Source organism: Anomaloglossus baeobatrachus, chromosome 8 (genome assembly GCF_048569485.1).
Source record: "Anomaloglossus baeobatrachus isolate aAnoBae1 chromosome 8, aAnoBae1.hap1, whole genome shotgun sequence".
Taxonomy (NCBI): domain Eukaryota; kingdom Metazoa; phylum Chordata; class Amphibia; order Anura; family Aromobatidae; genus Anomaloglossus; species Anomaloglossus baeobatrachus.
In genome coordinates this window covers 6185703-6198950 of record NC_134360.1, presented here as the reverse complement: position 1 = coordinate 6198950, position 13248 = coordinate 6185703, and the positions used below count along the sequence as shown (strand labels likewise).

Genomic DNA, 13248 nt, shown 5'->3' with positions numbered 1-13248 from the left:
TTTTATCTTTATGTTTGAAGCCTGAAATGTGGGAAAAGGTTGAAACATTCAAGGGGCTGAATACTGTCACAAGGCACTGTATTTCTTCTCATTATATCGGTAAAATAGGTCTTCAGCACGATTCCAGTGTCACGGTCAGACAAGTAAGTATCTGTTCTCTGCACTCCTTCATCCGGCCGACACTTTCGTCCTGATACATCCAGATACAGTGCCTACAAGTAGTCTTCAACCCCTGCAGATTTAGCAGGTTTGATAAGATGCAAATAAGTTACAGCCTGCAAACTTCAAACAAGAGCAGGATTTATTAACAGATGGATAAATCTTACAAACCAACAAGTTTTGTTGCTCAGTTAAATTTTAATACATTTTCAACATAAAAGTGTGGGTCAATTATTATTCAACCCCTAGGTTTAATATTTTGTGGAATAACCCTTGTTTGCAATTACAGCTAATAATCGTCTTTTATAAGACCTGATCAGGCCGGCACAGGTCTCTGGAGTTATCTTGGCCCACTCCTCCATGCAGATCTTCTCCAAGTTATCTAGGTTCTTTGGGTGTCTCATGTGGACTTTAATCTTGATCTCCTTCCACAAGTTTTCAATTGGGTTAAGGTCAGGAGACTGACTAGGCCACTGCAACACCTTGATTTTTTCCCTCTTGAACCAGGCCTTGGTTTTCTTGGCTGTGGGCTTTGGGTCGTTGTCTTGTTGGAAGATGAAATGATGACCCATCTTAAGATCCTTGATGGAGGAGCGGAGGTTCTTGGCCAAAATGTCCAGGTAGGCCGTGCTATCCATCTTCCCATGGATGCGGACCAGATGGCCAGGCCCCTTGGCTGAGAAACAGCCCAACAGCATGATGCTGCCACCACCATGCTTGACTGTAGGGATGGTATTCTTGGGGTCATATGCAGTGCCATCCAGTCTCCAAACGTCACGTGTGTGGTTGGCACCAAAGATCTCGATCTTGGTCTCATCAGACCAGAGAACCTTGAACCAGTCTGTCTCAGAGTCCTCCAAGTGATCATGAGCAAACTGTAGACGAGCCTTGACATGACGCTTTGAAAGTAAAGGTACCTTACGGGCTCGTCTGGAACGGAGACCATTGCGGTGGAGTACGTTACTTATGGTATTGACTGAAACCAATGTCCCCACTGCCATGAGATCTTCCCGGAGCTCCTTCCTTGTTGTTCTTGGGTTAGCCTTGACTCTTCGGACAAGCCTGGCCTCGGCACGGGTGGAAACTTTCAAAGGCTGTCCAGGCCATGGAAGGCTAATAATAGTTCCATAAGCCTTCCCCTTCCGGATGATGCTCCCAACAGTGGAGACAGGTAGGGCCAACTCCTTGGAAAGGGTTTTGTACCCCTTGCCAGCCTTGTGACCCTCCACGATCTTGTCTCTGATGGCCTTGGAATGCTCCTTTGTCTTTCCCATGTTGACCAAGTATGAGTGCTGTTCACAAGTTTGGGGAGGGTCTTAATTAGTCAGAAAAGGCTGGAAAAAGAGATAATGAATCCAAACATGTGAAGCTCATTGTTCTTTGTGCCTGAAATACTTCTTAATACTTTAGGGGAACCAAACAGAATTCTGGTGGTTTGAGGGGTTGAATAATAAATGAGCCCCTGAATAAACTTTTCACAATTTTTAAAAAAAAAAAAAAAAAAAGAAATAACATTCTTTTTTGCTGCATTTCACACTTCCAGGCTGATCTATAGTCCAAATGTCACAATGCCAAGTTAATTCCGAATGTGTAAACCTGCTAAATCTGCAGGGGGTTGAATACTACTTGTAGGCACTGTATATAAGAAATGGTAATATATACAGTCATATGTAAAAGTTTGTGCACCCCTATTACTGTTAACCTTTTTTCTTTATAACAATTTGGGTTTTTGCTATTTCAGTTTCATATATCTAATAACTGATGGACTGAGGAATATTTCTGGATTGAAATGAGGTTTATTGTACTAACAGAAAATGTGCAATCTGCATTTAAACTAAATTTGACCGTTGCAAAAGTATGGGCACCCTTATCAATTTCTTGATTTGAACACTCCTAACTACTTTTTACTGACTTACTAAAGTACTAAATTGGTTTTGTAACCTCATTGAGCTTTGAACTTCATAGGCAGGTGTATCCAATCATGAGAAAAGGTATTTAAGGTGGCCACTTGCAGGTTGTTCTCCTATTTGAATCTCCTATGAAGAGTGGCATCATGGGCTCCTCAAAACAACTCTCAAATGATCTGAAAACAAAGATTATTCTACATAGTTGTTCAGGGGAAGGATACAAAAAGTTGTCTCAGAGATTTTACCTGTCCGTTTCCACTGTGAGGAACATAGTAAGGAAATGGAAGAACACAGGTACAGTTTTGTTAAGCCCAGAAGTGGCAGGCAAAGAAAAATATCAGAAAGGCAGAGAAGAAGAATGGTGAGAACAGTCAAGGACAATCCACAGACCACCTCCAAAGACCTGCAGCATCATCTTGCTGCAGATGGTGTCAATGTGCATCGGTCAACAATACAGCGCACGTTGCACAAGGAGAAGCTGTATGGGAGAGTGATGCGAAAGAAGCCGTTTCTGCAAGCACGCCACAAACAGAGTTGCCTGAGGTATGCAAAAGCACATTTGGACAAGCCAGTTACATTTTGGAAGAAGGTCCTGTGGACTGATGAAATAAAGATTGAGTTGTTTGGTCATACAAAAAGGCGTTATGCACGGAGGCAAAGAAACACGGCATTCCAAGAAAAGCACTTGCTACCCACAGTAAAATTTGGTGGAGGTTCAATCCGGCTTTGGGGCTGTGTGGCCAATGCCGGCACCGGGAATCTTGTTAAAGTTGGGGGTCGCATGGATTCAACTCAGTGTCAGCAGATTCTTCACAATAATGTGCAAGAATCAGTGACGAAGTTGAAGTTACGCAGGGGATGGATATTTCAGCAAGACAATGATCCAAAACACCGCTCCAAATCTACTCAGGCATTCATGCAGAGGAACAATTATAATGTTCTGGAATGGCCATCCCAGTCCCCAGACCTGAATATCATTGAACATCTGTGGGATGATGTGAAGCGGCGGTCCATGCTCGGCGACCATCAAACTTACCTGAACTGGAATTGTTTTGTAAACAGGAATGGTCAAATATACCTTCATCCAGGACCCAGAAACTCATTAAAAGCTACAGGAAGCGACTAGAGGCTGTGATTTCTGCAAAAGGAGGATCTACAAAATATTAATGTCACTTTTATGTTGAGGTGCCCATACTTTTGCACCGTTCAAATTTTGTTTAAATGCGGATTGCACATTTTCTGTTAGTACAATAAACCTCATTTCAATCCAGAAATATTACTCAGTCCATCAGTTATTAGATATATGAAACGGAAATAGCAAAAACCCAAATTGTTATAAAGAAAAAAGGTTATCATTAATAGGGGTGCCCAAACTTTTTCATATGACTGTAAATAGGAGGGGCGCCGATCACCCCATTAATTCTCTTATATCCTCCATAGTAATGTATGAGTTCAGATAAGGGGCAGTTATGTCTGATCTTCAGCAAACTCTTATATTTTCTCATAAAAGTCGCTGGAAACAAACACAATTGTCGATACTGTTTGCTTATGATCTGTTATTGGACAGTTATAAGATTATAATATAATAATAATAATAATATAATATTCTTCTCCTTCTTGCTTGTTTGGAATAAAGGATGATTTCTCATACATTTCTATTCCTTTCTATTTAACCTTTGCATTCTTATATTTTAGGCGTAACATGCATCAAATGACCGATGGCTTAGAGAAGCCGGGTCAGATTCGGTGGCCGCTGGCAATCACCTTGGCTATTGCATGGGTGCTGGTCTACTTTTGCATCTGGAAAGGCGTTGGCTGGACAGGAAAGGTAACAATCATTTGTGTGATCTGAATATATTTTTTTTTTTGTTAAATGGAACCTATCATGTCCGCAAACTCTGTAAGCCTACGAGTTTGGGTTTATCTATTTGGGTAAATAGTGCTGCATTGTTGTCCGGCTGATTTACTGCAGCTACTGGGAGAAAGTGAACTTTACTCATAATGGGAGCTGCCGGCTTTCAGTCAGTGCAGCGTGCACAGCGCAGGAACAGTGTCCACTCGGTATACAGTGACTGACAGCTGTAGATACGAACTGGCACATTGATTCACAGCACGGTCTGCACAGAGGCGCTGTAGAGTTAGCTGTCAATCAAAGTGTGGGTGCGTGGCTACAGCTGCTAGTAACTGTACACTGAGCATACACTGTGTCCGCACCGTGCATGTTGTGATGACTGAAAGCTGGCAGCTCCCAGAATCAGTAAAGTTTATATTCTCCCAGTAGCTGCAGTATTAGTTAGGCAGCTTTGCAATGCTATTTGCCTGCGGATTAACCCTTTGTCTGCACGTGAATAGCATTTGGGGACATGACAGTTCCCTTTAAAAAATTTAATTTCAAACTTTTTTTGACAAATTTTTATTTCCTATTTTGTCATAAACATGTCAAAATTTATGGAAATTTTTAGCACATGACAGTATAAAAGTTCCACTAAATTTTTTTAAAAGACTGAAACAAAGGATTGAATTTAGTCCATTTCAATAATATGTTATTTGTTCCAGATGCAGGACAGGGATTTATTCTTTTTTTGTTACAAAATTGTCTGAAAAATAAATCACAGCAATACATTGCCTAAAAAAGTACAAGCACCATCGTTCTGGGTTTTAATGACAGACAAGGTGCCAAAAAATGACATGAATGTTAAAGGGGTTGTCCACTACTTTACATTGATGGCCTGTCCTTAGGAGAGGTCCTCAATGTCTGATTGGCCGGGGTCCGATACCCCACATCCACTGGCAATCCGCTGTTCTCGGTGCCAGCGACGGCAGCCTGTGGCCAGAAATGCTCAGGATTGCCCCGTCTTCTGATAGCGGTTGGCACCGGGTACTGCACATCCGCCTCCCATTCAAATCAATAGGGATGTGCAGTGCCCGGCCGCTATCAGAAGACGGGGCTGCATCAGTACTGAGCATTTGCGGTCACCTCCTGCCGCCACTGTGGGCACTGAGAGCAGCTGATCGGCGGGGTGCAGGGTGTTGGACCCCGGCCGATCAGACATTGATGACATATCCTAAGGATCGGCCATCAATGTAATAGTAGTGGACAAACCCTTTAAGCAGCTGAGAATAGAACCTTGGTTAACAGAAGACAGGGACTAAATTAATTAAAAGCTACAATGTTGAATAATCATTAAACTAATAAGATGACTGTTTCCGTTCCCTTTAGGTGGTCTACTTCTCCGCCACGTACCCCTACATCATGCTGATCATCTTGTTCTTCCGCGGGGTCACGCTCCCTGGAGCTATTGATGGGATTTTATTTTATATCACTCCAGATTTCAGTAAACTCTCCGATTCAGAGGTAAAGAGAAGCCGCCATTAATATATGAGATTTGAACCGATTTGATGGTAATGAATCTTCTCGCCTCGGCACAGGTGTGGCTGGACGCGGCAACCCAAATCTTCTTCTCGTACGGTTTGGGGCTGGGCTCCTTAATTGCCCTGGGAAGCTACAACTCATTCCACAACAATGTTTACAGGCAAGGCAGATATTCTACATTGATTTAATAATGTCTCCATTGTTTAATATAATATATTATATATTTGTCTAAAGTCCAAAATGTAGCAGCTTTAACCCCTTCATGCCGCAGACCATTTCCATTATTTTTCGTTTTTTCCTCCCTTCATTCCCATAGCCGGGTGAGGGTTTATTCGATTTTTTTCGCGGCACAAGTTGGAGTTTTGAATGACATTAATTTTATCATGTGATGCACTAGAAAAAAAATCCAAGTGTGTGGAAATTGCACAAGAACCAATATTTCACAATTATTTTTGTTTATATATATATATATATATATATATATATATATATATATATATACTGTATATATTCATGTTCGCTATATGGTAAAACTAACCTGGCAATATGATTCTCCAAGTCAATACAATTACACAGATACCAAATATGTGTAATATGTGTATATATTGTCATTTGGTGGTGATAAAAAGTTCATAAATTTGTAAAAGTAAAATTTTATGTAACATTTTGGGGTGCATCTGGTGTTTTTATCGCCTTTTATTGCAATTTATTGTAATTTTGGGGAGGACAAAAAAATGTAATTCTGGAGTTTTGATTTTTTTCTCGTTATTTAATGATAGAATTAATTTATTATATGTTTTGATAGATCAGACTTTTAAAAACACATCGATACCAAATATGTGTATTTTTTTAATTGCTTTATTTTTCATAATTGTGATTTTGGTGATGTGAACTTTAATATTTTTAATTTTTTTTTCAAAACATTTTTTTCCACTTTTCACAGTAGTTGTTAGATCCCTTAGGGGTCTTGAACTTGCAATCATCTGGCTGTTTGTGCTGCTTGATCTCCTATGAACGCCGGCTCCAGCCCAGACTATGCTGAAATACTGATCAATTGTCCCCAATTCACACTGATTGCTGCCTGTACTTACTATATCACCAATTAAGGCAATGTGCGCACGTTGCGTTCAGTACCTTGCATAAATGAATGCATCCTCTGGCAGAAATTGTCATTGTCATATTTGGTTTTGACCACATAAATGCAGGAAATACGCAAGCGTTTTTCTTGCGTTTTTGCCGCGTTTTGATCGCGTTTTACATGCATTTTCAGTGCTTAAATTGAGATGCGTTTTCAATACAAAGACACAACTAAATAAAGTTTAAACATTCAAACAGTATGAAAAAATTGAAAAAAAAATAACCTTTAAATCATACAACATAATAATAATTTACCGAAAATGATTAATGAGATTTAATAATTATGTTGAAAATAAAGTAAAAGTATTGTTTGACTAATTTTTTGAAGTCGGGCTGGATGTGAGGGGCAACTGGAAACCGCTTGTCTTGACCTCACTATAATGCCAAAAACACATGCTTTGATTTTGTCAAAAAAGCATGCGTTCAGCATAAAAAAGCATGTAAAATGCTAGAATTTTCTTTAGGATGCGTTTAGATAATTCTCATTGACTTCAATGTTAGCAAAACGCTGCCAAAATGGTAAAAACAATTGACATGCTGCTTCTTCAAACGCAGTGATTTTGACAAATTTTTGACACAAAAAACGCTGCGTTTTTAAAAGCATTGTGCACACAAAAAAGCCATATTTCCCATAGACTTTGCCTGGAAAGCAAAACGCATGCAATTTTGCACTAAAACGCTGCAGCTCAAAACGCTGCGGAAACGCATGACAAAACGCAACGTGCGCACATGGCCTAAAGGGAATCTGTCAGCAGATTTTTGCTATGTAGTCTGAGAGCAGCATGCTATAAGGGCAGAGACTCTGATTCCAGTGATGTGTCACTTTCTGGGCTGCCTGCTGCAGTTTTGTTAGAATTCTTGTTTTCTCTGCTGTAGATGTAGCAGTGTTCAGAATGCTGAGACCTGTATAATCCCGCCCACACTTCCGATTGCCAGATTTTTGTGTATAAAACCACTCACAGCACTGGTTGTCAGATTCCTGTGTGTACTGTGATTGTCAGCAAGCTGCCAATCAGTGATGGGGGCGAGGTTACACAGATTAGCCTGCCTGTTCTGCACATGAGACCTAGTCATGTAGTGCTAATCTCCTGCTGCTAAACTGATTGTATTGAAACTACATCCCAGCTAAATAAGTGACACATCGCTGGAATCATGGTCTCTGTATCTACATTATGCTGCTTTCATGTTAAAAAAAACAAACAAAAAACCTGCTGACAGATTCCCTTTAACTGCCTAAGTAAATGGACCATAAATAATTATTTATCTAAAGGGAGCAAATTTAGATAACCCTGTCACTAGCTCGAGGTACTCCGCTTTACTGCATGCGTTGTGCTATACTTTGTGCTATACTTTATAACACTAAATTGTCGTATTACTCCAACAATGAACTATGATTTCTCTCTTCTAGAGACTCAATCATTGTCTGCTGCATCAATTCTGGCACAAGTATGTTTGCGGGTTTCGTCATCTTTTCCATTGTTGGATTCATGGCAAATGTGACTAAAAGACCAATAGCGCAAGTCGCAGCTTCAGGTAAAATGTTGTCACCATTTCTGCAACAGTTGTGGGCAGGTTCTGTGCAGGACGGTGCCAAGCCCCCCACATCACACACAGCACTGAGCCCTCCCATCATACACAGCACTGAGCCCCCCACATCACACACAGCACTGAGCCCTCCCATCATACACAGCGCTGAGTGTAACAGAGTGTCCCTCCTCCGCCTGTGCTCATGGTGTAATAGTCTGTCTCTCCTTGACTGTCCTGTATGTACTACTGGTGGGGGATTGTTTGTTCTTCTCAGCATGGAACTTCTCCAATCCACAACTTGGTAGACAGAATAGAGCCAGGACGTCTAAAGCCCATTCATGTATCAAGTGTCCAGGCGGAGTTGAACTCTTCTGCCCACCTAAGGGGCTGATCCCAGGAGAGGAGAACAATGAGACCGATGTTAGTTCAGTTAGTTGGATCTCGGCTGGAGAAGGACTAGGATCTATTGCTGAGGCTGGATCCTAGAGCCTGTGTATGGACTGTCACAGACTGGAGATCAGTGGCCACGTGGGATTGCGTTTTGTTGTTCACCCTGTTGGACTCAAGGAACTCATATAAGGACCATTGCCATATTTTCCCTGGCGTTGGAATACCGGGAGAGCCCCATGGATCTTTTGTTTTGTTGTGGACTCCTTGCAGACTTTAAGGATCTATATTTATGTTTGGTGCTTTATCTTTGTGGTTCCAATAAAGCCCTTTGGATTGTTCCTTGGCCTGGCGTCCCTTACTGCTCTGCCGCATACCCCGTCACAAACTGGTTGCCAGTGGCGGGATCAGAGCAGACGAAATGGAGGACAATGGCCCATCAACGTCTGAAACCAGAACCTCAGGATACAGGAACTGGACTATGTCGAACCTCAAAACAAAGGCTTGTGAATTAGACGTTGGCTACAAAGGACTCTCCAAGGAGCAACTAATTGAGGCTTTGGAAGGAGCTTGCCTGCAAGATGGCACCGAGGAAGGATTTCCACAGCAAAGGGAGGAAAGAAGGGAGCTGGAGGTACCCAAAAAAGTCAGTGGGTTGTGTGGTATGAGGAGGAGATGGCACTGCTTGGAGATGAGGCCACCATAGAAGATAAGAGGGATGCCATTTGCAGAGCTCAAGAGAGGGCAGCATTGCTGGAGAGGAGGCTTGCTGTGGAAGCAGCTAGAGGCTCCAGCCAGACTGTACCCACAGCACCCACTATGAGGGAATTCTCCAGAGTGTCCCGCAAGGACTTTAAGCCATTTAATGAAGCTGCAGGTGACATTGAGGGCTTCTTCCTGGACTTTGAGCATCAGTGCCAATTAACGGAAGTCCCAGAAAGAGAGCGAGTCAGACACCTGGTGGGCCTCTTGGAGAGTGGAGCTGCCGACGCCTATAGAGCTATGGACCCTCAGTGGAATTGTGAGTATGGGGAGATAAAACAAACCATTCTAGAACATTATGTCGTGACCCCAGATACTTATAGGACTCAGTTCCATACGTTAGCCTGTGATGGGGAAGGGTCTTTCAAGATGTATGCCCACAGACCGAAACAAGTATGCCATCGCTGGCTGGAGGGAGAGGGGTCCTTAACTTGGGAGACGTTCGTCCAGGTCATCTTAAAAGAACAGCTTTATGCCAATTGCCCTACTGAGATCCGGGAATGGGTGCGCGAGAGGAGACCAGAGACAGTGGAACAAGCTGCTGCTCTAGCTGATGAGGTGCTCACTATCAAGCCTCAATGGAAGAAGCTGCTATCAGAGGGAGCAAAAATGACCAGCTCCCCAACACCAGAGGTTCCTTGTCCTTCAGTGCCCAATGTTCCTTGACCTCCTAGATCACCACCTCATGTGGATACCCGTGTGTATGTGCCTCCAGTTTTTTCTACCACATTTTCTGGAATGCGACGAGGAGAGAAAGTAGAAGAGCAAAGATGTTATAGCTGTGGGCATCCCGGGCATCTGCGGGCCACATGCCCATCTATCCAGTGGAGTCATCCTCTAAATCGACAACCACCTCCAGCACCTGCACCTCCCTATCAGTCACCAAGGTTTCCTACCTACTTCTCCAGAAGGCAAACTGGAAGGAGTGAGACGCAGCGCAGATGTTATCAATGTGGGCAGCCTGGTCATCTGCAAGCTCACTGTCCAGGTGTTCAGAGGCAGAACAGCTGCAGACCACCTTTGACTGTCCATTATCTACAGACACCCTCAGCAGGAGAAGAGCTGGATTCAGGCCCTGATGATTTGCCAAGTGACTCTGATATGTTGACTTCCCTACCAGGAGTCTATGGAGTGCGAGCCACAGCCGCCCGTTCTTATGATCTTCAGCATAAACATCTACAGGAGGTCGTGCTGGATGGCCAAAAAGTTGTTGGCTTTCGTGACACTGCGGCTTTTCTCACCATAGCAGATCCCCGAGTAATTCAACCAGAAGCAATTCAAAAGGGACCAGGAAATGCCATTGAATTGGCTGGAGGTACTCAAAGATACATTCCAAGAGCAAGTGTAACCCTGGATTATGGCTTTGGGGTAAAACAATGCATAATCGGTGTGATGAGCGGCCTTCCTGCAGACATACTCCTAGCCAATGATGTGGGAGATATACAATGCCAATTTGTGGGTGCAGGAAGCAGAGTTTAAGTGAAGGAGGAAACAAACTGGAGCCGAACATTCAACCCTACAGCTTCATCATACACTAAAGAATCTGGAGCCAACACCCAAAATGCAGACGGATTGTCCAGGCAGGAGGAGCCCTGAGTCAGGTCCACCATGTTTATGTGTACTTGACAAGCGACCTGTTGAGGTCACTAGTCCGTACACAAATTCAGGGGGGAAGGGGTTGTAACAGAATGTCCCTCCCCCGCCAGGAGTCTAAAGTCCATTCATGTATCAAGTGTCCAGGCAGAGTTGGACTCTTCTTCCCACCTAAGGGGCTGATCCCAGGAGAGAAGAACAATGAGACTCATGTTAGTTGAGTTAGTTGGATCTCGGCTGGAGAAGGACTAGGATCTATTGCTGAGGCTGGATCCTAAAGCCTGTATATGGACTGTCACAGATTGAATATCAGTGGCCACGTGGGATTGCGTTTTGTTGTTCACCCTGTTTGACGCAAGGAACTCATATAAGGACCATTGCCATATTTTCCCTGGCGTTGGAATACCGGGAGAGCCCCATGGATCTTTTGTTTTGTTGTGGACTCCTTGCAGACTTTAAGGATCTATATTTATGTTTGGTGCTTTATCTTTGTGGTTCCAATAAAGCCCTTTGGATTGTTCCTTGGCCTGGCGTCCCTTACTGCTCTGCCGCATACCCCGTCACAAACTGGTTGCCAGTGGCGGGATCAGAGCAGACGAAATGGCGGACAATGGCCCATCAACGTCTGAAACCAGAACCTCAGGATACAGGAACTGGACTATGTCGAACCTCAAAACAAAGGCTTGTGAATTAGACGTTGGCTACAAAGGACTCTCCAAGGAGCAACTAATTGAGGCTTTGGAAGGAGCTTGCCTGCAAGATGGCACCGAGGAAGGATTTCCACAGCAAAGGGAGGAAAGAAGGGAGCTGGAGGTACCCAAAAAAGTCAGTGGGTTGTGTGGTATGAGGAGGAGATGGCACTGCTTGGAGATGAGGCCACCATAGAAGATAAGAGGGATGCCATTTGCAGAGCTCAAGAGAGGGCAGCATTGCTGGAGAGGAGGCTTGCTGTGGAAGCAGCTAGAGGCTCCAGCCAGACTGTACCCACAGCACCCACTATGAGGGAATTCTCCAGAGTGTCCCGCAAGGACTTTAAGCCATTTAATGAAGCTGCAGGTGACATTGAGGGCTTCTTCCTTTGGATTGATCCTTGGCCTGGCGTCCCTTACTGCTCTGCCGCATACCCCGTCACACTGAGGCCTCCCCATCACACAGAGTGCTGAGCCCTCCCATCATACACAGCGCTGAGCCCTCCACATCATACACAGCACTGAGCCCTCCACATCATACACAGCACTGAGCCCTCCCATCATACACAGCACTGAGCCCTCCCATCATACACAGCACTGAGCCCTTCCATCATACACAGCGCTGAGCCCTCCCATCACACACAGCGCTGAGCCCTTCCATCACACACAGCGCTGAGCCCTTCCATCACACACATATACAACCCCTTCCCCCTTCAAATTGTGTACCTTACAAGCAAGCAATGTCTAATAAAACACTACAATCAAATCCACATAACCAGTTCTTCATGCTGTGAAAAGTCCACATCCCTTAGGCTGTGGGCTCCACTCTACATCTATTGATCCAATAGTCTTTAGATTACAGCCAGCTTCTTGTAATGCTGACTGAGCAAATCTTTATTCAAAGAAAATCAAATTTGTTTTGAATGTCACAAAAGTTTGCATCAACCAGAACTAATTTTTGGGGCCACTCAAGCAACATGGCAGCTTATTAGCCAACATATTACCTGATTAATTTTAGGGGCAAAAATGGAAAACATTTTAAAACATATACTCCCCTCACCCATCACCGGTCCGGGCACCACAGCTCTTTGTCCAGTCTGCTGCCGGTTTTCTTCTTTCCTTCGGCTCCAGTCTTGTCTTCTGTTATTGTCCTTCGGTGCATTGAGCGCTGAGTAGGTCTCAAGGGACATCATTATGTTGAAGGGAATTGCACATCATGACGTTGTGTGAGACCTTGTCAGCGCCGGAGGCACCGAAGAGTCAAGAAGAATGAAGGTGGAAGACAGCGGCGAGCCGTAGAGCACCGGGCAGGGAGCTGGGGTGCCGGGACAGGATAGAGTGGAGGTTTTCAGGTTTTATCCTCTTCATTTATTATCCTTTGTGGTCTGGAGAGACCTTGGAGCTTAATAAATGGCTTTTACCACCAAAAGGACTGAAATTGGATTTCCTTGCCGAATTTGGCAAAACAAATTTTGTCCGACTCGCTCATCTCTAATTCCTTCACATATTCCCGTCTCATAAAACACTCAACAACACAGAACCCGGCAAAGTGATTCCATTTACTAGATTTGCTTCTGGTTCAGTATAATCAATACCTCTTCACCTTCATCTTCTTCTTCTTCCAGGACCAGGCCTGGCGTTCTTGGCCTATCCAGAGGCCGTCACTCAGCTCCCCATCTCTCCGCTCTGGGCCATCCTCTTCTTCTCCATGCTG

The 13248-nt window shown here is 43.8% G+C and overlaps 1 protein-coding gene across 1 annotated transcript in view; it reads left to right on the top strand.

The window, feature by feature from the left end:
* SLC6A1 (solute carrier family 6 member 1) overlaps window positions 1–13248 on the top strand; it is a 214176-nt gene that overhangs the window by 162803 nt on the left and 38125 nt on the right. The window contains exons 6-10 of the mRNA XM_075321266.1: window positions 3762–3894; window positions 5287–5421; window positions 5496–5599; window positions 7985–8109; window positions 13160–13248. The exon at window positions 13160–13248 is cut by the window's right edge and continues 24 nt beyond it. Coding sequence (XP_075177381.1) covers window positions 3762–3894; window positions 5287–5421; window positions 5496–5599; window positions 7985–8109; window positions 13160–13248 — 586 coding nt within the window. The remainder of the gene's footprint in view (window positions 1–3761; window positions 3895–5286; window positions 5422–5495; window positions 5600–7984; window positions 8110–13159) is intronic.